At 40.2% G+C, this 20,800-nt stretch overlaps 1 protein-coding gene across 15 annotated transcripts in view; it reads right to left on the bottom strand.

The window, feature by feature from the left end:
* Positions 1 to 20,800, bottom strand: part of KMT2C (lysine methyltransferase 2C) — a 206,061-nt gene that overhangs the window by 16,838 nt on the left and 168,423 nt on the right. For all 15 annotated transcript variants that reach the window (XM_076331936.1, XM_076331942.1, XM_076331937.1 and 12 more), the window contains 11 exons: positions 20,405 to 20,619; positions 20,215 to 20,288; positions 17,417 to 17,599; positions 14,886 to 16,766; positions 13,523 to 13,848; positions 10,836 to 12,658; positions 9,364 to 9,475; positions 8,263 to 8,341; positions 8,081 to 8,144; positions 5,749 to 5,981; positions 961 to 2,658 (listed from right to left, as the gene is read on the bottom strand). In XM_076331936.1, the coding sequence (XP_076188051.1) occupies positions 961 to 2,658; positions 5,749 to 5,981; positions 8,081 to 8,144; positions 8,263 to 8,341; positions 9,364 to 9,475; positions 10,836 to 12,658; positions 13,523 to 13,848; positions 14,886 to 16,766; positions 17,417 to 17,599; positions 20,215 to 20,288; positions 20,405 to 20,619 (6,688 nt within the window). The remainder of the gene's footprint in view (positions 1 to 960; positions 2,659 to 5,748; positions 5,982 to 8,080; positions 8,145 to 8,262; positions 8,342 to 9,363; positions 9,476 to 10,835; positions 12,659 to 13,522; positions 13,849 to 14,885; positions 16,767 to 17,416; positions 17,600 to 20,214; positions 20,289 to 20,404; positions 20,620 to 20,800) is intronic.

The following is a 20,800-nucleotide window of genomic DNA, read 5'->3' as shown; positions in this document are numbered from 1 at the left end:
GCTCACAATTACCTTTATTTTTGTGAGTCTTTATTCATTTTGAATGTGTTTAAACTTTGTTTCAAGGATGTATTAAGAGTTTAGGCAGTCATAAAACAAAACTAAGTAGAGATTAAAGTTTACAATAAAACGACCAACAAATCTAAGTGTAAAGTTTTCTTTTTTTTTTTCTTTTTTTTTTTTTCCTATTTCTACCTCCACAGAAAGCAATTTTCTTTAGGTCCGTTTTTAAGAACTTTATAAATTATTAAATCATATAATGCCATTAATATAAAGAATTAATGCTCCCTTCCATTAAAGTAAAACTAATTAGAGAAATATTCTGTAACACAGAAATCCAGCAATTTTAGAAGATTTAACAATTTCACACTTTTGATAAAAATCCTAGAGTGTAGTCTCTACTAAAATTAGAGACAATGTATGATTTTCGCAGGCAAAAAACAAGCATGGGCTTGGTTCACTCACAGAACACTCCAAATGGTGCAGCTGAAGGGGTGTGAAGCCCAGCCCTATACCTCTGCAAAGGCGCACAGGTCATCCTATACACGAGTAAGGTGGAGTCACAGAAGAAAGCAGCATACAGACATACCGTATACTGTACAGAAACATACTAGTAGGTAATTAAGAGTCATACTGTAAAATCTTGCCTTAAACTTGGTAAATATTAGGAAGTAGCATTTTTAAGATTATTATCTATAGAAAAATTATTTTTTGCATTTTAATAATTTCTGAATACACCGATCTACGAAGTCATATTAAAACTTGTTCTTTTTGTAACACAGGTGATTTACTCATGGAGAAAAGGCAGGAATGGAGGTAGAAATTCCTTAAAGCTGTTTATTCCACCCTTGCGCAGGTAGGTTATCTCCCCACCTTTTCACAAATGCCTGCGGTAAAGGGACAAACTAGCCTGTGATTGTTGATGACCACCGTATATAACTAAGCCAGTAACAGGCTCACCATTCCTTCAGCTGGATTCTGCTTCTCTGTTAATTTCTTATCCCCAGAAGCCTCCTCTTCTGTTCGGCCGCTGTTCTCCGATTTCTGATTTAGAAGAGATGAGGACTTCTTATTTTTAAGCAGGTGTTTCAGCAATTCGTTCCCTGACTCCCCTTTCGCTGCTGGAACGCTAGCTGGCTGTGCTGGACTCTGAGCTGAAGAGGCAGGCTGTGATGTGACCTTATCTTCTTCCACCTTAATACTGCTTGGATTTTCTGGTTTAGGCTCAGCTTGACCCGAGCATTGATCAGTTTCTGCCTTTTCTAGTTTAACTTCTTGAATGCTGATAGGTGTATCTGTTTTAGCCTTTTCAGTCTCTGTATTTACACTCGGCTGTTTCTGTGGCAGACTGCTGCTGGGGAGCTTACATTCCAGCTCTGGAGAGGTCTGGCTCTCTCCTGCATTTGATGTTGATGGGCCTGTCAACTCCACTGACTCTTGTTCATCTTGATGACGTGAAAGTTCATTGGGGGTGTTAACTGTGGGGGTGGAGGTAGAATCAGAAATGGTTGGAGTTGATGGTGCAGTTATATCTGAATGTGGAGTTGACGGGGCTTTTATTGACTCGGCATCATCGTCCTTTTTCTTTTTTCGCGTCCTTTTCTTTTTTCCTTTCTCTTCTGGGATTATGTCAGAATACAGCTGTATGAGAGACTGGCTTGATCCAGGGAAGTTTGTTGCCTGGGGGATGCTAGTGTCCGAACCACGTGGGGCACCACTACTGAGTACTGTAGATGAAGGTACAGCAGAAGCAAATGGAGGCCTGACTTGGTTCTGTGTAAAGGTGGCCCCAGGGAGATTCCCATGAGTTTGCTTTACATTATGGAAATTAGGGGCTCCACCTGGAACAGCAGAGGCATCAGGTCCAAAAGTTGTAGGTCCCACTGGCCTTCGCTCACTGCTTTGCATAAAATTTGTGGCAGGAGGCGAGGTCACAGGACCTTGTTGCAGAATTTGCCCCATTTGTTGCTGTTGATGCTGTGGAGACTGCTGAAGAGGTCGCGGAGTTTGTATGAAATCACAAGGTAGATCAGAATTAAAGAAAGGTATCTGAGATACGGGTGTTTTGTTATTTAATTCAGACCCTATCATACCATGCTGTTCTAGTTCCATTCTCTGCTGTAAAGCCCTCTGTCGATCTACCTCCTGCATAAGCTGAATGCGTTGTCGTTCCTGTTGCTCTCGTAAACGCTCCTTTCTTTCCCGCTCTTGAAAACTTTCACTAAAAGGGTTATTGTCCTCAAACTCCACCCTTGGTGGTGGCCCCGACTGTGCAGTTGCATTTGGACCAGGCACAGGAGCTGGTGTACCAGGAGTAATTGGCAACAGTGTCATCGGAGGCTGCATCCTTGCTGGATTCATGGAAATATGACTTGCAGGGGCATTTGCAGATTGCCATCCAGATAAATTCGGCATTCTGGTTGGGTTGGATTGCCCAGGGATTACCACTGTATGTTGCTGATGTTGGAGCTGTTGTGCCACCATGGGGAAGTTTTGCTGATTCATTGCTGGTGATGTTCCTCCTGGAACCATTGGTGGTTGAGCCTGGACACCTGGCATTATAGCATGGGGCGCCATTCCACACTGCTGCTGCTGCTGCTGCTGCTTGATTCGATATTCCTCAATTAGTTCTGCATGCTCCTTCTGCTGCTTTCGAATCTAAAAATTAAAAAAGTCATTATTCATCTCTGACATGTACTGACTATGTAAGTAGCATAAAACATGTAACTCACCATTTTAATTTCAGTAGACAATGAACCTCAGGCAAAAATAGCACTTCTGCAGAGTCTTAGTTTCTCTCCCTTTTTAAGGCTAAATAGCCATTATTTCATTAGAAATACTATCCATCCCAAAATTTTAGAAAAAATAATAGTCCCTCAAAATTCTAATTACATACGAAGACTGCATTGTGCTAGAGAATATACAAACCTAAACCAAAAGTGATCCTTGTCCTACAGGTCTTATCATCCATGCACAGGATAACAATAGTTGGGAACAGACAGGAAAAAGGAAACAGTGAGATGGATGATCTTCACACCATCAGCAAAGATTTTTAAAAGATGCAATTGAAAAAGAAAAGTTTGCAGGAAAACAGCGAGGTAGATTCCCATTTATTCACAGGCAGATCCTCAAACATCACACAGCAGACGAAAATGGCAACCGCTGCTTGAAAATTTTAACTTTCAGGATGAAAATAAACTCGACTTGGATACTAAAAGTTAAGCCCAGTAGTTTATTTTTAAGGCAAGCAGGAGAAGCCAATGGAAGGATATGACAGTGTTAACCAGACAAGAACGACTATTTCAGAAATACAACAGATACCCAACTATATGCCGCTCTCTAAAAAAATAAAAGGACTTGTAATCCATTGGTTAATAATACATACATTATGGAAAACCTCTCTCTCACTTCTGTTCATCAGATTATGACTTCCACAACTTCCATTTGCTGTTTATACTGATAGAAAAAGTCCATAACATAATTAAAAATGTTTGATAGCACTCTCCATCATCTGGAGCAAGGGACAAGCCAGAAAGCTCAGGATAACAGAGATATTACAGGACACACTCCAGAATGCAGGACAGATGCACCCAAAAGGCTATTGACACAGTAGTCTCAGGTCCGAGATGATTTATGAGCTCTGGCTTGGCGCTGACACCGCCAGATAAGCAGTGCCACTGCATAATGCCACCAACTGGATTGATCTGCATTGCACAGTCCTGTGCTCCAGGACTTCTCCGTGGGTATACAGCACTAAACCTGTGTTGGCTCTGAATGCCTGTACAACGAGGCATCCAAACCACGACACCCTCCCAGGATCTGCAGTGGCAGATCAGCCACGTGACTGTACTTGGAATTAGCTGAGATCTCAAAAGACGAGCACTGACTACACCCAGCTGGACCTGAGCCGACCTGCACAGATCGACCTGGTGATTTTAACGGTGTAGGGGAGAACAAGGCAGAGCTTATTAGCACAGGCACAGCGCCACACCAAAGCAGTTCAACTGCCCTGCCCACAGAGACAATATGGTAGTGTCTGCATGGCTCTGTGCCTGAGGTAATAACCCTGTCAGACATAAGCTCGTGTTGCACAAAGTCAGCTCTGGTTTCTCTGTGCCTGTGTCCAGGACCAGCAATTTACAGGGATATGAGAGCTCTTTTCTCTATATATACGTATATAGACTTCGCCCTTTTCAAAAGCTAACAGAAGCTTGATTACAGAAAAATTACTTGATCTGATTTGAAAGAGTGGTGAATTGCTTCAAATAGAAGGTTCTTAAAAATGTACTTTAATAAAACCTTATTTAAGCTCCTACTAGGTATGTAACAAAGTGCTGTTTAGGATGTGGATGACTGGTCTAAATCAGTGGTTGAAGGGGAGTGGAGGGCATTTACCAGCAGTATATGAAACAAGTTTAAAAATGAAAAATAAAAGCACCTTAATTATGGGGCACTAAATGAATCTGCCAGCAATGTCACGATTAGCAGCTGTTACTTCAACATAACTCCACCGTAAGACTAGACTGACATATGTATGATAAAGATTGGTTAAAGTGATTTTTTTTGCATTTTTTCTACTTGTGATTCATTGTGGAAGGGGAAAAAAAGAAAAAGGAAGAAACGATGTAGACATAATTTATCTGCTCCATCCCTCTTCCACACAGTGAAGAGACGAGCTAACTAACATTCCATCCAGTGCATACTTTGTCTTGAAGCAACACAGGAGTAAGAACTCAAGGGTTAGATATCACTTAGGACTTCATTCCAAGCAGCCTGCTGCCGTTTTTTTCCCCTCATATTAATAAAGGATAATTCTAAAGCATTTTCACGTTCAGCAGGTCTAGTTGATGCTGACAATCACGCCAGGTAATTTATAAACAGTCTTGAGGAACACAGCATTCAATACTGTTGGCCAAAGCATCGATTTATCAAAGTTATCACAGGTTTAACTTTAATCTCACTTAACTATAATCACAGTTACAAGATGTAGCAAGTGAAATTCCAACTGAATATAAAGAAAGAAAAACAAAACCCAGTGAAAGTGGTTACACATTGGAACAGAGGCCCAGAGAAATCTCTACCCTTGGAGACTTAAAAAAACTTTACTGACAAGGTGCTGAGCAACCAGATTTAACCGTGAAGCTAGTTCTGCTTTGATCAGTAGACCAGATGATCTCCAGATATCCCTTTGACCTATATTATTGCATGATACAATAACAGAGAACACACACTGATGATCAGCGTCTAGGAACTAGACAGATCATAAAACCAGACTAACGCTAAAGATATAATGAAAAGAGATTTTCAAACAGTAACATTTAACTGGCATATAACCAAGAGGTTCTCATTACGTAAGGACACCTGAAAAAGACTATTATGAGGTTCATTCAAGCCTGAAAGAAAGCCCTGCATGCTAAGACTTTCCCCTGAATCTTTCATTTATGCTTTTCATGGTGCCAGGAACTCTGTTGCAAGTCATTTTGCCAAGCAATTTCTCCTCTTCCCAAAGTACTAAAACAGCTTTTTGTCATAATGTTTGCCATCGCATATTCTCCTACAACGCCAGTGTCACCAGCAATCCAGAGTAATGCTGTTACACACATAAAATATGATAGGGAGTGGCTCCCTTTAAATAAGCTCCACTATATTTAAGCATTTTAACTTGCCTTTGAGAAGATTTAAAGGGAAGAGTCATACTAGTATGACAGCTTAATATTAAGGCGATCAGTTTGGATTCCAGATGATTACCTGTTCTAGCTGTTTTTGGACCATACTTTGCTGCTCAGTAACATGTTTAAGCTGTTCTGCATCTTCTTCTGGAAACTCACGGCCAGCTTTTTTGGCTGTACGCTGTTTTGCTGAGAGTGCCTTTTTTGATTTTCTGTGTGCTCCAATTTGCTCCTCAAGGTACTTCTGTTGCATTTGAAGAAGTTGTTGTGTTTCTTGCAGCCATTCCTCATATTGCTTTCTTTGTGAATCATCTAGAGAGAAGGGAAATTAAGTATGATATGATATGATCTCATCCTGGGGGTGAGCTCTCATCCTACTTTTTAGAGATGAAGTTTAACAATTAAGGTTCCGCCCTTATTTTAAGAAACCATTGGTCAAGTTCAGCCAAATTTGACATAGGATTTGATATCTCAAGAGATAGTAAGGAGTGACTTGAGTAAAGGAGACAGAGATCCAAATTACTGCATTTAATGAGAGAAAGCAGTTTTAACAGTCCCTTAATTTCAAGAGACACCAGCCTGCTGTCTAGCCAGTAAATGTGCACTTGCTAGCCAGTGAGCAAACGTAGCTTTGAAAGCAGCTACAGAACCTGGTGGTACCCTGCTCTGCCACAGAAGAGGGGACATGGAAGACCTCTGGACATACTCAGGCAGAGGGAAAGAGATTAGGGAGTAAGGACACAAATTTACAGGAAACACGGCCTCATTAATTCTGGTGTTTGCAAAAGAGTTTTATACATATAAAATCTATTTTTATTACTACTTCTAAGAAACAAATTAAAATGATAAACATCCATCAAATATTCATGAAATGAAAGAAAGATATTGTCTTTGTAAAATAACTTTCTGTCAGTCCTCCACACAGGACCTTCAGCACCAGTGCCTTTTCCTCCCCTCAAACAAATGCACTCTCATTTAGACTGTAACTGAGACATTACTCTTTTTACAAATGAGAAATGCTCATCTGCTATGAGCAGTCCACTGCTCTCAGATGTTTTTCTCGAGGCAAAACAATCATGTCTGGTAACACTTGATCTGCACTAAGCCCAGAAGGCAAGAGAGGTTTTGTGATGGTATCGTTTGTCTCCTGATCGCATTGTGGCAATGAGCTGGGTAACCAGGAATACAGCATGGATCTTCCTTGTAAAGAAAGTTTGTTTAATAAAGATACCTACACGACAGTACAGTTTCAATATAACCATGTCCTCCTTGTGCTCCAGTCCCTACCACCTTCTACTTTAACAGTCACTGTGGTAGCGACAGCCATCAACTCTAACGGCTCAACTAAATCAATTCACAGAGCTAGCTACAGTCTCGAGGGGCGCCCATTCTTTTGATGATAAATTCTGCAAAACTAATCACACAACCTGAAGGGACAATTGAGTGGAAACGATGGAGAGTAACTGCAGACGGAAGCAACGTGAAAGTGCAAATAAAAGTACCAAAATATTAACAAGTTCCAGGTAAGAATAACTACTACTGAAATGAGAAACAGATTTCCTTAAGTGCTCAGAACCACCACCACCCCAACCAGAGCGAGGCCACCGCTGAGTGCTGTGTCAAATCTCCCCCAGAAATTAATGCAGATAATATTGCAAAAGATCCTTATTGCATACTCAGTGCTGCTACTCCAGTTTCTGGAAAAGGTGAAGGCGTTTACTTCTGTTTCTTATTCATAAATATCAAGTAAAGTTTTTGCAGTGATAGAAACACTTTTTTTACACGTGGTCTTCCTCTCCCAGCATATGCTCAGTTTTAATTTCTGCTAATAAATCTTTTTCATCATCGAGACTAGGGTTTACAATTGATCTAGGGCAACCAGAAACAAGGAATGCAAAACACTAGTGCTATGTATGTCTGCTTTCAACAATTGTGGTTCCCAGCCAGTCTTGCTTAACTAATACCTGGAAAGCTTTTACTGGTATTTGTTAAAATGACAATGATGCTGCACTAAACTTTTTGCTTCTGAAATACACACCCCCTCCATCAATATAGACTGCTGTTCTCACTGAGCTCAGAATATTGCAACACAACCAAAGACCAGGTTTTTGATATAGCAGTCTGTCAGTTAATAATTACTATTCTCATACAAATCCAAATAATTCTAATTTTCTGTTTGTTCTGTTTCACTCTTTCCTTATGGTGTTTCTTTGAGGATAGCTTCTAGAAAAAATGTTAATAGCATTTACTATGCACCCCTTCATTAGTTAGTATCATAATGATGAAAAGACTCCATTTTAAAAGGATCCATTTTTGAGAGACAGAATCCATTTATGGATATTTTATTTTAAAGACAACAGAACTGTAGAATGAAACATCAACATACAATAAATTATTAAATCTGTACTTACTGACAAAACCAGGACCAAAATTGGGAGGATTAGGTCTAGAAATCTGAGGTGTCAAACTTCCGTCCTAGAAATTTCAGTAAAACATACAGACAAGGATATTAAATCATGATTCAATTAAAAAACCAAAAACTAGTTCTCATTAGTCAACACTTTTGTTTAAACCCCGTATCAAATTGTATTACCTGTGTAATTGCCTGCTGCATATGATTTTGGCCTTCACTGGTCTGAGCCCCTGGCACTGGCTGACCCATAAAGGGAAACCTATTGATATACAAACAGAAAGCAAAATTATGACTTTTAAGACTGGTGGGTATTTTAGGGGAGAGACAACCTTTTGTATTGCACCGAACTTACACAAAACATCCAAGTATTTTATAGACGTTTGCTTGAATTTCTGTACCAAACTTTTTCAACGTCTGGAGAATATTAATTTTCATCTGATTCTACAACACTTTGCCCTCAGTTGAAACTACTGCATTTTACACTTTTCAGAGAGATGAAGTAAACATGATGTACTGTGCTAAAACAGTGAAGACACACACACAGAGAAAAACCTGTATTTGTATTTTAATTGATTATGATACAAAAAAAAAAAAAAAAGATTTAATGGATTTAGGTATCATGGTCACCAGCGCAGTCAACTAGAGTTGTGTAAATGTACACCTCTGGTAAGCTACCTATTATCACATAACACTGAAGTATGTGTTAGGAAGGAGAAAACACACTGTTTTAAGGGCCACATAAAAAGAAAAGGTTCAGATCCTTTCCGGCCCATAGACTCCCCACCTGTGGTAAAGGCAGTCATGGTGAAGTCTGCACAGTTCATAGCTCCTTTTGTCCTCAGAACGGATTTAAAGGGAGGACAAAACTTCCATTACTTGGGCTAAATCTTAATTATACTTAGCATTCAACGATATGCTGTAACATGAAGTTTAACCATTACACGGCCATCAACAGTTTTCAAACACAATGCATGGGAGATGTGTCATTACATAATTACAAAGCAGGAAAACAAGAAAAGCATGAACAGTGAAGCCATGTTGACCAATGACAATACAACTGGAACACAAGTCTGATGCGTTTTAATACTTTTTATAGTTTCTACTGCCAGACTGGTTTTATTCTTGGAAGATAATCTTGTATTAGCATGGACTACGAACTACATGACAAAAAGATCTTTTTCCACTTTTAAATTTTTTCATTTCCTGTGCACAGTTCCCCCTAGCTCTATCATTTCCTTTTACATTTTGTAGCCCTAAAGAATGGTAGCAAGTGTTGCCTACCTGTTCATAACCATTGGTGGCATCCCCATGTTACTCTGCGCCATGACTTTATTGATCCCCTTAAGAGCTACCATTTTTGCTTTCATTATGGGATCAGTAATTGCATCAAAGTCTATAAAAGAAAAACAGTAGAAGTGAATTACATAGCTGAACATTACAAGTTATTACCTGGAACTGACTCGTTTAGATCTAGTTCATGCATAAATCATTAGTAAAACAACATAATTGCATTACTATTTCGCATTACTTGTCCTCTCCACTTTTGAAATTCATGGTTAATATGTAGTTTCATATATCCCCTAAGGAAAGTTACTCCAGCAGCAATTGTCCTTGTTTTCAGCCACAACATACAAAGAAAAGCAGGTCAGTCTGAGAAGGGCTCTAGACCAAATTTGGCCTATGACCCAACAGATTAATAAATTCTATTTATAGGTTTAAGAATCAGGAAGAAGAATTGTTTCTGTGAGTTCAGTCGGCAAAACTGACACACCACCACTAACATACTAAGAAAACAGTTTAGTCGCTCTGTAATTACCAGTAGCACTACAGGCAGAAAGGCACACACCCCATACAGCATCTGAAAAGACCGTAAGTATGGTGAGCTCCGCCTTTTTGCTGTCTCTCCCGTTAGGTGCCTCACACAGAGCAGGATAAATGGGAGTACAGAACAGTTGAGGTTGGAAGGGACCTCTGGAGGTCATCTTAGCCACCTGGGATGGCTACAGCATGTTCTAGCCACTACAAATACGGACCTGTGACTTAGGGGGTAGGTTGAATTTGTCTTTTGAACAAACAGCCTTGATGGCCAGTGGAGTTACAACTAACACATTTCTCAAAATTTCATATTTCATTAATAACAACTAAATGATAGTGATGGTCTCGATCTGAATGCTCAGACTGCTACATTATATTAAACAGGAAATGACAGTTTATCTTAAACGCTTTTAGTATGTGCAGAATTATTTGTGATGTTTCTGGGCCTTGCCTAGATTGTGAGTTAGTAATACAGGTTTCGAAGATCCCTTTCCTTGAGACACACTAAACACTACAGAAAAAATGTAATAAAACCACCATAAACAGAAAATTGATAAATCAAGTATCAGAAGGTCAGCTATTGCACTCGATCACTTAATTTTGTTTACAAAGGGTGCATTTACTCCGTATCATGTATGAGAACCTAAAGTATAAAGAGAATATACGACAGAGCTGATGTCAGAAAAAAAATAGCAGTAATGCAGTTACCCTGATCCTGGTAATGTTACAACAGGAGCCTTGCCACGGAGTTCAGAATTCCACCTACATGCCCAATTTCCATACTCCCATTATACCTACTAGGCAGGTTGTTTTTTGTTATGCCACCTTCAAGCTCTGCCTATCTACCTGCTTCTTTCAGGGCTACGGATTATTTAACTACTTATTGTTGTATTTTTAAAAAACTAAACAGAACACAGACACACAGATCACCCACATACCAATATTCGGGAAAAATGGCTCCGAACGCTGGCGAATCATGGCTTGCATCTGTCGCTGCTGCTGCTGCTCCTGTCTTTCCTGATCCAAAAGGTCCTGCAGAAGAAGCGGCTGTTCCTCTAGCAGAAGTGGTCTCTCTCGATTTTGTTGTTGAGCTAATGGTTGAGGGAGCATTATCTGTTGAGGACCAGATATGCCACTAGGACCAGGACGGTTTGTTACAGCCACAGTTTGATTAGATGTCTGTCCCGTCCCAAAGTTATGATTAGATGATTGGCCCTGAATAAATCCTGGATTTGGTGACCCTTGAGAAAAATTATGGTTCATTCGTGGAACCATGGTCAAATTTGAATTTAAAGTGTTTTCCAAGATCTGTCCACCAGGTGTCATTAGTGTTTGTGGTATACCTGATGCATGGTTCATTTGTGTTGTTGGCAAAGATTGAGATGGAGATCCTAGAGTCCTTGCTTCAGCATTATCTGAGCTTTCATTAGCTAGCAAACTTGAGAGGACTGGTGTGGACCCAGAAATACTGCAGGAACTTACTGCTCCTTGAACAGGCAGTGGAGCAGATCCCTGAGCATCTGGACTAGGCACAGTTGTTTCTTGACTAGGAACAGCAATAGTTTTGTCAGGGAATTCTGGGTTAGCAGGCTGTGCAGGAGCCTTTTCTCCATCCTTTAACTCCACTTCAGCAGCCTGTTGAGTACTCGTGGATTCAGCATTTCCATCACTTTTTTCATTTTCATTCTTCTTTTCCTCCTGAGTGTTTGGGGAAAGTACTTCTGTTTTAATTTCATTTTCTGTAGCAGATTTCTTCTGTGGAGACTGGGTCTCAGGAGGGGAAACAGTTCTATCACCTTGTTCTTTCTGTTTTGGTTCTTCTGTCTTGCCCTGGATATCTAGTTTGTCATCAATGGGGACATTAAGATCTAGTTCTTCATTAAACATTCCTTTCTTATCCCCCACATCAAGGTCTGGGTCTGTGTATGCAATTATATCAAATTCCCCGGACCTTAGAAGATCATCAAGGTGAGGATCATTGGTTTCCAAATTATCTAAAGTGTCCAGTTCATCTCCTTTGCCATCCTCTGTGTCTAGATTCAAATTTTCCAGATCCTCATCATCTAAATCCTTGACTTCAACCCCGTCAAGGTCTTTCACATCCAAATCTTTTACAGCAGGATCATCAGGATCAAGCTTTTCTTCTAGACCATCACTTGGCTGGCTGGGAATCTGTAAATTTGCAGATTCATCACTTGGTGCAGATGTAGACAAAGATGGTCCTGGGAATGCATCAGCAACTGGTGGATGACTTAGAGTACGTATTACAAGTGCAGGTGGGTTGTCAGGATTGATTTGATCCTGCTGGGATTGTGACATATGCTCCAAACTTGTAGACATCTGCAACTGGTTAGGTATACCTTGAGAATTATGTCTCAGTGGTTCTGCCTGTCTTGGGCCCGGAAACTCCTGCCTGGGTATAAACCCTGCATGTCGTTGATGTTGTGCTGCTGCATCCATAACATTTGCAGCAGAAGGGTTAAAAGGCAGCCTTGGCCTCCCATCAGGAGCTCTGTGTCGTAACTCAATAAACGCCTGACCCAATATATTGTGCTGCTGAACTGGAATTCCCTGTGGAGGAAAATGTTGAGAGATCCCAGATGTATTATTTATTTGCGGATTGTTCACTGGCCGAGGCATATCAATAGACAGAGATCTTCTCAGCTGTGGTGGAACTCCAGGGCGTTGCATTGGCTGCTGAGGACCAAGAAAACGTTCTTGACCTGATGGTGGACCATGGCCACCTCCTGGAAACCCGTATCTAAAATAGAGTATGAAAGACTAAATAATCTTTTTTTCTCAGGACAGCCTAGCCTGGTATATTTGACTAAATATCTACTCACCAAAGTGCTTTACATGATGCATTCATTAAGATATTTAAATAAATATTTTGACTAATTATGCTTACATTTAAATGAGTTTTATGACTACAATAAAATAATTGCTTTAATTATGTTTAATAAACAACCTGTTTTCAATTCCACTAATAATAATGGATAGAAAACTCTTGACAGTAAGAATTATCTTAGTAAATAAGCTACATGTTAATGCAACTCAGTGTAAAAAATAAAATGGTGTGGATTTAGAAATTACTGAAATAAATTCAAAATACTGAAAATAATAATTCCTGAGACGACAATGTATGTCAATACTGGTATGCATTTTACATCATAGCATTCACTGTAAAAATGGCACAGACAGAAGTTGACGTTTGATTACATATTCATTGTAAATGAAAACAAAAATATTACATTTATTCATTATTAAGACATCAAAGCTAAAGTCAGACCTTTCACTTTTTTTTAAAAAAAGAAATGCCCCCAAACCATGGGCAACAAGATCTTTCAGGTCACATAACTTCCACAAGTATTGCAGTTTCTCCGGTTTTATTTCTGATTAATTCCCAATAGAAGACAGTGTAAAACAGTGTTAGTGTAAAATACACATTCTAATGTTTCAGACGCTTACAGGAAAACTCACTGTACATACTGACTTCGGGAAGATTACCAGCTACTGTAGACAACACAGATGATTTTTCATCCAAAAAAAACCCTTTATCTAACAATTTCTGTAAACGTAGAACTACCCCTGTAATAGCCTCGTTTTAAGAGATCAAAGAGCTTACCTAAGACCATGAGGTCTCATCCCCATGGCATTCATATCGCCTGGAAACTGGGGTCTATTGAACTGCCCATCAGCAGGAAATGGTCCACGTTGGTCTTTTGGGTACACGGTGAACCTTGGCCCACCTGGAGGGACAACAGAGGACCTAATATTCCCAGGATATGGAGGAGGAGGGCGGTTAAAAATTTGATTTAAGTTGTCTTGCTGCCAATGCTGAAGAGGAGTTGCATGGGTAGGAGCTGCTGCATCCTGCAAGGCTTTTTCCTGACGAACCGCATTCTTCTTCTGCTGCTGTTGCTGTAGAATAATTTCACGTAATTTCTGGCGCTGTTTAAAAAAAAAAAAAAAAGATCATCGTGCTTACACTGCAATTGCCATATTTTGAAGTGTTCCACTCCACTAGGTTAAGCCTTTTGGAGGAAAGAAATTCTTCAATGGCTATAGCAAAATATTATAAACTACCATAATCACCTCAGAAATTAGAAGAGGGACCAAATGATGCAAGATGCTGGTAACGCAACTTAATCTCCAGACCTCGTTAAAGTGTATAGTGTGAACCCATTTTACCAATTAACATATAAGTAACTCTCTTTTCCTATTCCAATAATGCAGGCCCTTTTACCACATGAAAAAGTGCATTCTGAGGGAGAAAGGTGACTAGAGGTCCCCTGGAGAAAATTCAGCAAGAGGTTTACACCAAAGCTGCAGAATTTACTCTGATTCTGTATGATAAATACTACCAATTTTTCCACTAAATCCATTTCCCATCGCTCCTTCCAAACAAAAGACTCAGCAGCTTTCCACAAGTTGAATGTAATTCTGTCTCAGCAAGAGCTGTTTGCCAAACTTTCATTGACAAAAACCTGGAGTGAACGTGCCTCAAGAAGAGCAGTGACCAATGGTAGGATTCACCCCAACATGTCAGCCAACTGAAAAGTTAGAAGTCTAGTCTGAGACCTTTGCCTGTACTCCCTTTTTCAGTCAGTGAACAAGTCACTGACAATCAGCTCTACATCTCATCTATTATAGGACAGAATTAATTGTCCTTTCAAGGTGTTTTTTTTCCTCACACTGTAGATAAAAGAGCTATTACAGACCAATCATGTACATCTTCAGTGGCTTCAAAGATGGCCTTTGCTTCCTTTTTGGATCTTGTCCAAACTCCTTAAAAATTACTGATGTTTCTACATTCTATATATTGTGGTTCTATCCAGGAGGACCAAATTAACATACTAAATGAATGAAGATAATCCTATGTTATATAGCTATGTTTAAAGGCAAGAAACTTCAAATATTAACAAGAATGGGGGAAATTCTTCTACTTATGAAATTTTAATACCATCAGTATTAAACATTATTCTCACCTGTCTTAACTTCTCAGTATCTGCTTGAGACATATTCATGGTATTCTGTGTATCTGTTACTCCTGTAGTGGGTGCTGGGCCAGGAACTTGTGAAACTTTGGGAAATTGTTGTCCTTGAGAACTCATTGGAGAATTTCCAGATGCACTGAAGTTTCCCTCAGATCCAGGCTGTGGCTGTTCAGCAGCATCATGGGCCAGTTGACCAGTTCCAAAAGATTCTGTCTGAGGTCTTGGAGTCATCGGTGGTTGATCATACGGGTCACGTGCTGGAGCAGCTGGACCATGGCTAAATGAATCCGTTATTGCAGGTCCTGCAGGTCTGGGAGTTTGAGAACATGGATCTGATGGCCTGACAAAAGTGCCCTGCAACCTGTTCTGTGGCGTCTGCAGGAAAGGATCTCTATTTGGTATTAGTCCTGGTCTTGTTATTGCAGGTCTGTTAAAACTCTCTGGAATCCCTGGCCTTGGAGTTGCCGGTTGCTGAGAATAAGGATCATTGAGAACTGGCCTTGGCGTTCCAGGAGGTTGGGCGTATGGATCAGAATGTCTCTGATTTGCTGGGGACTGAGCAAATAAATCTGCTGGCTGAGCAGGTCTTGGTGTTGGTGGTTGCTGCATATATGAATCAACTGTAGTGGGCCGAGGAGTTCCTGGAGGTTGAGCATAAGGATCAGCAACTGGCCGAGGAGTACCCGGAGGCTGGGAGTAAGGGTCCTGAGAAGCTGGCCTTGAAATGGGTCCAGATTGAGGGAAAGAATCACTCTGTTGTCGCACTATCCGGGGTGGATGGGCAAAAGTCTCCTTTATTGCAGGATGGGGAGTAAGGGGAGGCTGGCTGTATGGATCATTAGGCTGATTATGCGAAAAGTTATCCACTGGCCTTGGTGTCAAAGCGGGCCTTTCATATGGATCAACAGCAACGCGCCTTGGTGTAGTTGGCATTGATGCATACGGATCTTGTGGGGACTGAGGTGGGCGCATAGGAGTTTTAAAAGGTCCAGGGCTACCATCAACAGGAGTAGGAGTAGGAGTCAATGGTGGCCGTGCATATGCATCAGCAGAAGTTACTCTCTGTCTCTGAAACGTATCAGTTCTAGGAGCCGGCTTAGTAAACGGATCACTGCTTCCAGCTGTTAAAGGAACCTTCCCCGACTGTTCCATAACTATGGGCGATCTTGGGACCCCCAATGGTTTGGAGAACTGCTCTGATGCCATGACAGGCCTGGGTGTGTCTGGTGGCTTTGCATAGGGATCACTGCTACCTGGAGATGAAGAACATGAATCCCTGACTGGTGAAGGCCTGCTTCCTGATGGTTCAGTTACCTGAATGGGCCTAGATATGGATGACTGTGGTGCGCAGGTATCTAATGGTGCAATGGAACTTCTTCTAACAAAGTTTTGGTTAATGGGTGCTGGTCTAGGTGTCCCCACCATTTTAGCATATGGATCCATTGGAGAAGGAGGTCTTGTGTTTGTGGAACCTGGAGAAAACATCTGTTGTGATGATGTCTGAGGAGTCTGAGACTGAGACAGTGAATCATGTACTGGGATTCGGGTTGGAGTAGGGGGTGGGGCTTGTGGTTTTAGGAACACATCATCCGAGGATGCTGATGTAGGTGCAGCAGGTAGCTGCTGCTTTGTAAATAGATCCTTATGGAACGTCTGTTGTGCAGGAGACATACTTCCATTGCCAGTCTGTGGTGTTAAGGGGCTCTGGATCCCACTGCTAGGTGTGTCCGAGCCAGACTGGTTCAGAAGCTGTTGTGAACCAAACTGCTGCTGCTGCTGTTGCTGCTGCTGTTGCTGCTGCTCATTCTTCACTTGTTCAAGCTTTTGCGTGGCTTCTATTTTGGCTTGCTGCTTACTTTTTTGCCGCATTTGCTGTTTTAAAATTATGAGGAAAAAGGTTACACTTCGAAGTCCAGGGCATACAAAAGCTTTCTGATGACTGAATCTATAATTAAAACTTTAGGACACATCAAGGATAAATTATAAATAATTGTAAATTGCAAATTTTAAATGCAATGGGAGCAGAGGGTCTAGCTATTTGTAAAGTTCAATTACCTTGACATGCACCTTGATTGCCTGGGAAGAAGCATTTCCCAGGTTGCCTAAAGAGCAGCACTGCTTTCCAACCTTATACTCTGAAGACGAAAGGTTAGACAAGATGCAGCACTGATGTGAGGCAAATGGGCTCCGAGAGACAACCAGCCCAATTTGAAGCAGTAGTCCGCAGGACAAGGTTACTGCAACATTGGGTATATAAAAACAAACTACTGCACTAGCCAGCCATACAGAGAAAGAATAACCTATTTCTGTAATAGGTAGGATTTAAGAGTCAAAGTTTTAAAACAAAGTTTTCTAACATTTACAAGCAGCTTCTCTTCTGATAGCATCTATTTTCTTCCTACGCAGAATGGCTGACTTTATACTCTTCCACAAAGAAAGATTAAAAGTGATCTAAAAGCAGATTCCAACAATGCAATAAAAACCTGGAAGAAAAATAACAAAACACCCTAAATGCAACACACCTGTCTGAATTTCCATTCCTGCTCATGTTCCGATTCCCTCTGTTTTAATGGATCTTTAAAGAGGTCGGAGTCGATGCGTGAGCTAGGATCAATGCTATCCTGTTGCTGCTGCCTTTTCATGGAGTCATTTGACATCTGTACTTTATTGATGCGCAAAGCAGCTCTATTATCTCTGGCTTTTTGCTGGGAAAAGATTAAAAAAAAAGCAGTTAGCCTTATTTTCTGCTGCTAAGTGTGAACACTGCATCTGTTATTCCTACAAAATCTATCACCAAGTTGTTTGTACAGCCCGTTTTAATCACATGCATGCTTGTGAAAACTGAATTATGCACTTTTAAAGGAATTCCAAACTGAAAATACTTCATCTCTGTAGAAATTCTGCGTTTAACATACATGGAAAGAACTAAGGAGTTATTAGCAGTAGATGTTTTCTATACATTAGGAGTGTCTGTTCAGGTACTGTGCTGTGCCAAGAAAGCATGAATCCCACCAGTTTACCTTTCAAATCACATATTGGTGTGGGTCTGCAATCTGAAGACATGAGCACAGCAGATGATGTTTGGATCAATAAAGGCCACTAATGTGGAGAACTTCAATGACAAGAAAAATACAGTCTACTCCATTAAATAGCCTCTATAGGTCTCAGTCTGTGTTAGGTTAGCAGTATAAACATAGGATATGGGCTTATGGATCAGGAAAAATTGAATGGAAGAACAGCAATTCCTCTTCAATGAGGCATTTTACAGCCATACTGACACTTTAAAGCATCTAATGAAAGTTTCAAGGAGTCTGTTTTACCACCAATCTAGGATGTGATTCCTTTTCTGAAGCAAACCCTCACATCTTCTTTTTCACAATTTTAGTTGCAGTTGTCAAGGAGGGGTTGCCTAGCAGAAAAGGCTTAAATCCTTCCCCTCCAACAATGAAACACTGATATGGATGAGAGCACCAGTGTCACAGCAGCAGAAAAATTAGTGTCATTTTCCCCTATACGTGATGGGATTGTGCATAGTAAGGAAAGTAAAAAGCCTACAGTGAAAATTTACTAACGCTCTTCTGAATTTCATTTCTAAGGTAGCCTTTACTCATCCCCACAGAGTGTAAGTCCCTCAGGAGAGGTACCACAGCAGGTTCTTGCATGCACAATGCCAGGAACGGTAGCAACAGCTGAATGGCAAGAGTACATGGACTGTAACTTCTGTGAGGAAGTAACTACTTCTTGCTATGTAAATGCTCATGTGTGCATGTGTGTGCACTTGCATTCACCCTCCTCCCAAACATGAAGGAAATAATTTTTGCAGCTGCTTTTTGGATATCCATCAGGAGAATAGGACTGCATTTGTTAAGAGCAATGAAAAAGAAAAAAATCAGTAATAGAAATAATTGTAAAGTGATAAATGCCTGGATAAAAATCCACCCATGTAAGTGGATAGTATCTTATAAACACTACACAAAAGGAATCACCAAGATTAAATACAGCATGGACAAGATGACATAGAGGTCCAAAGGTGCTGAAGTTACAGGCCTGAATAAAAAGCAGAATAATAATGATGCCTCAGTGATACAAAGAAGACAATAAAGAATTATTCTTTCAAGTGGAAAGGGGTTCAGAAAGATCAAGAACTCCACTTCCCACATTGAGTTTGGGGTAATGATTTATCCTCTAAAAGTTGTCAGAGAGGTAAGGGGATTTTTTAATTTGGACAGTAGGAGATGATGTTGGTACTGTTAAGCTCTGAGTCATCAACATACATGGGAAACAAATTTGCTTACTAATGGGACTATATTAAAAAAGTGCAGGTGGGGGGAGGCTAAGAGACTGAAAACATAACCCTGCGAAATCCACAGAAATCTACAAAGTGAGAACAATCATCCAATTGCTGTTATGAAGAAACAAAGAAAAGATGAGAACCAGGAGAGAATGGAGATATGACAGGAAATTAAAGAAAAGTACGTTTTCTAACAATGGCTGGAGAGGTCAAAAAGAATGAATAATGTAAGTTCTGAGATTTGGATGTGGACAGGCTTCAAAAAGGGGTTTCCAGAAAGTGTAAGGGTCACCCTTTGAATGGCAGAAGTTCTACAGAATGGAATCAATGACCACGTAACTCCAGATAGCAACTACAAATACGTGTGTTCACTTGACTCAGATATGAAGAAGGTTAATGCTTTTGGAGAGGAAAATGGAGTCCTTCACACTCCCCACAACATGGAAAATATCAAAAGAGTTTCCACCACAAAGCAACAGAATAGAGTAAGTAGTGAAGGGGAACAGTAAGGCAAGAACACAGAAGTAGAAGAAAATGAAGGAAGTAGGGATGTGAGCACTGATGCCTCTGGAATGGTTAGTTCAACAGGTGAAAGACTTCAGCAACTCTAATGGAGCAAAAAAGAAGCGACTAGTGAGAGGGGAAGATGAAAGAGAGGAAGGCCACACAATGATTTGTTATTATCCTTCTGAAGAAACTGGTGAGATCCTGTGCAGAAAGAGACAGAGCAAATAAGACTTAAAGCATGAATCAAATGTGAAAAAGAGGCAGTGGGAACCACAGATGTTCTCATCTCAGCTGATGTCTTTAGATTGCAAAATACTAATATAGTTTATTCCAAGGCTGAAAAACAAAGAAAACAGGTAGAAGTATTCAGAGTTAGAAGTTCTATTACAAAGGCATTCTTGGAGTAAGTGAACTTTCACTAACCCTAGAACTTAATTTGTTTAAAAAAAAAAAAAATGAAAACCTTATAGATGAAATACATGTTTGTTGGAAGTAGGGAATGCAGGTGGTAGTTGTTCTTACCACATATGGAGCCCTCTCCTGTGAGCTTGCTTTCCTCCACAGTTTAGCAATCTGCTTCACTCTTGTAGCCCAGTCTGCAACCAAAAAATGTGTTAATACGCAAGGCTTTGACAAGTCTATTTTACATTCCTTCAAATCAAGATGCATAAATTGCTACAAAATATTTAACTTTATTCAGTAAATCACTCACCTGGGAATTCTTCCTTTAGGTTAGGGAAGTTGATATTTGTATAGAGAACAGGTGCTACTGTTGCCATTTCACCCAAAGCTTCTTCTTTTTCCCACTTAAGAGTGCTTCTTTGAGCATTGGACATTGTATCGCCTTCACCTTCCAAAGGTGGAGCAGATGGTGCCCATGAGCTGTTCGGATCACTTACCATTGGATTGAACGCTGGATTCTTATCCCTGACAAATCAGAAAAGGGTTTTGTTTTATAGATAGATTGCTCTCAATAAAAAAAAAACAATTAGCAAAGTACTTATTCTATTTGCTATTTCAGTAGTGAACAGGCTGCAAGAATACAGATGTTTTTGTAGTGACTGTCAAGAACTAAGTACTTAAATACTAATAATATCACAGTATTAAT

The sequence above is a fragment of the Aptenodytes patagonicus genome, chromosome 2 (assembly GCF_965638725.1).
Source record: "Aptenodytes patagonicus chromosome 2, bAptPat1.pri.cur, whole genome shotgun sequence".
Lineage (NCBI taxonomy): Eukaryota > Metazoa > Chordata > Aves > Sphenisciformes > Spheniscidae > Aptenodytes > Aptenodytes patagonicus.
The sequence above is the reverse complement of the archived record's forward strand: the minus strand, read 5'-3'. Positions and strand labels throughout refer to the sequence as shown.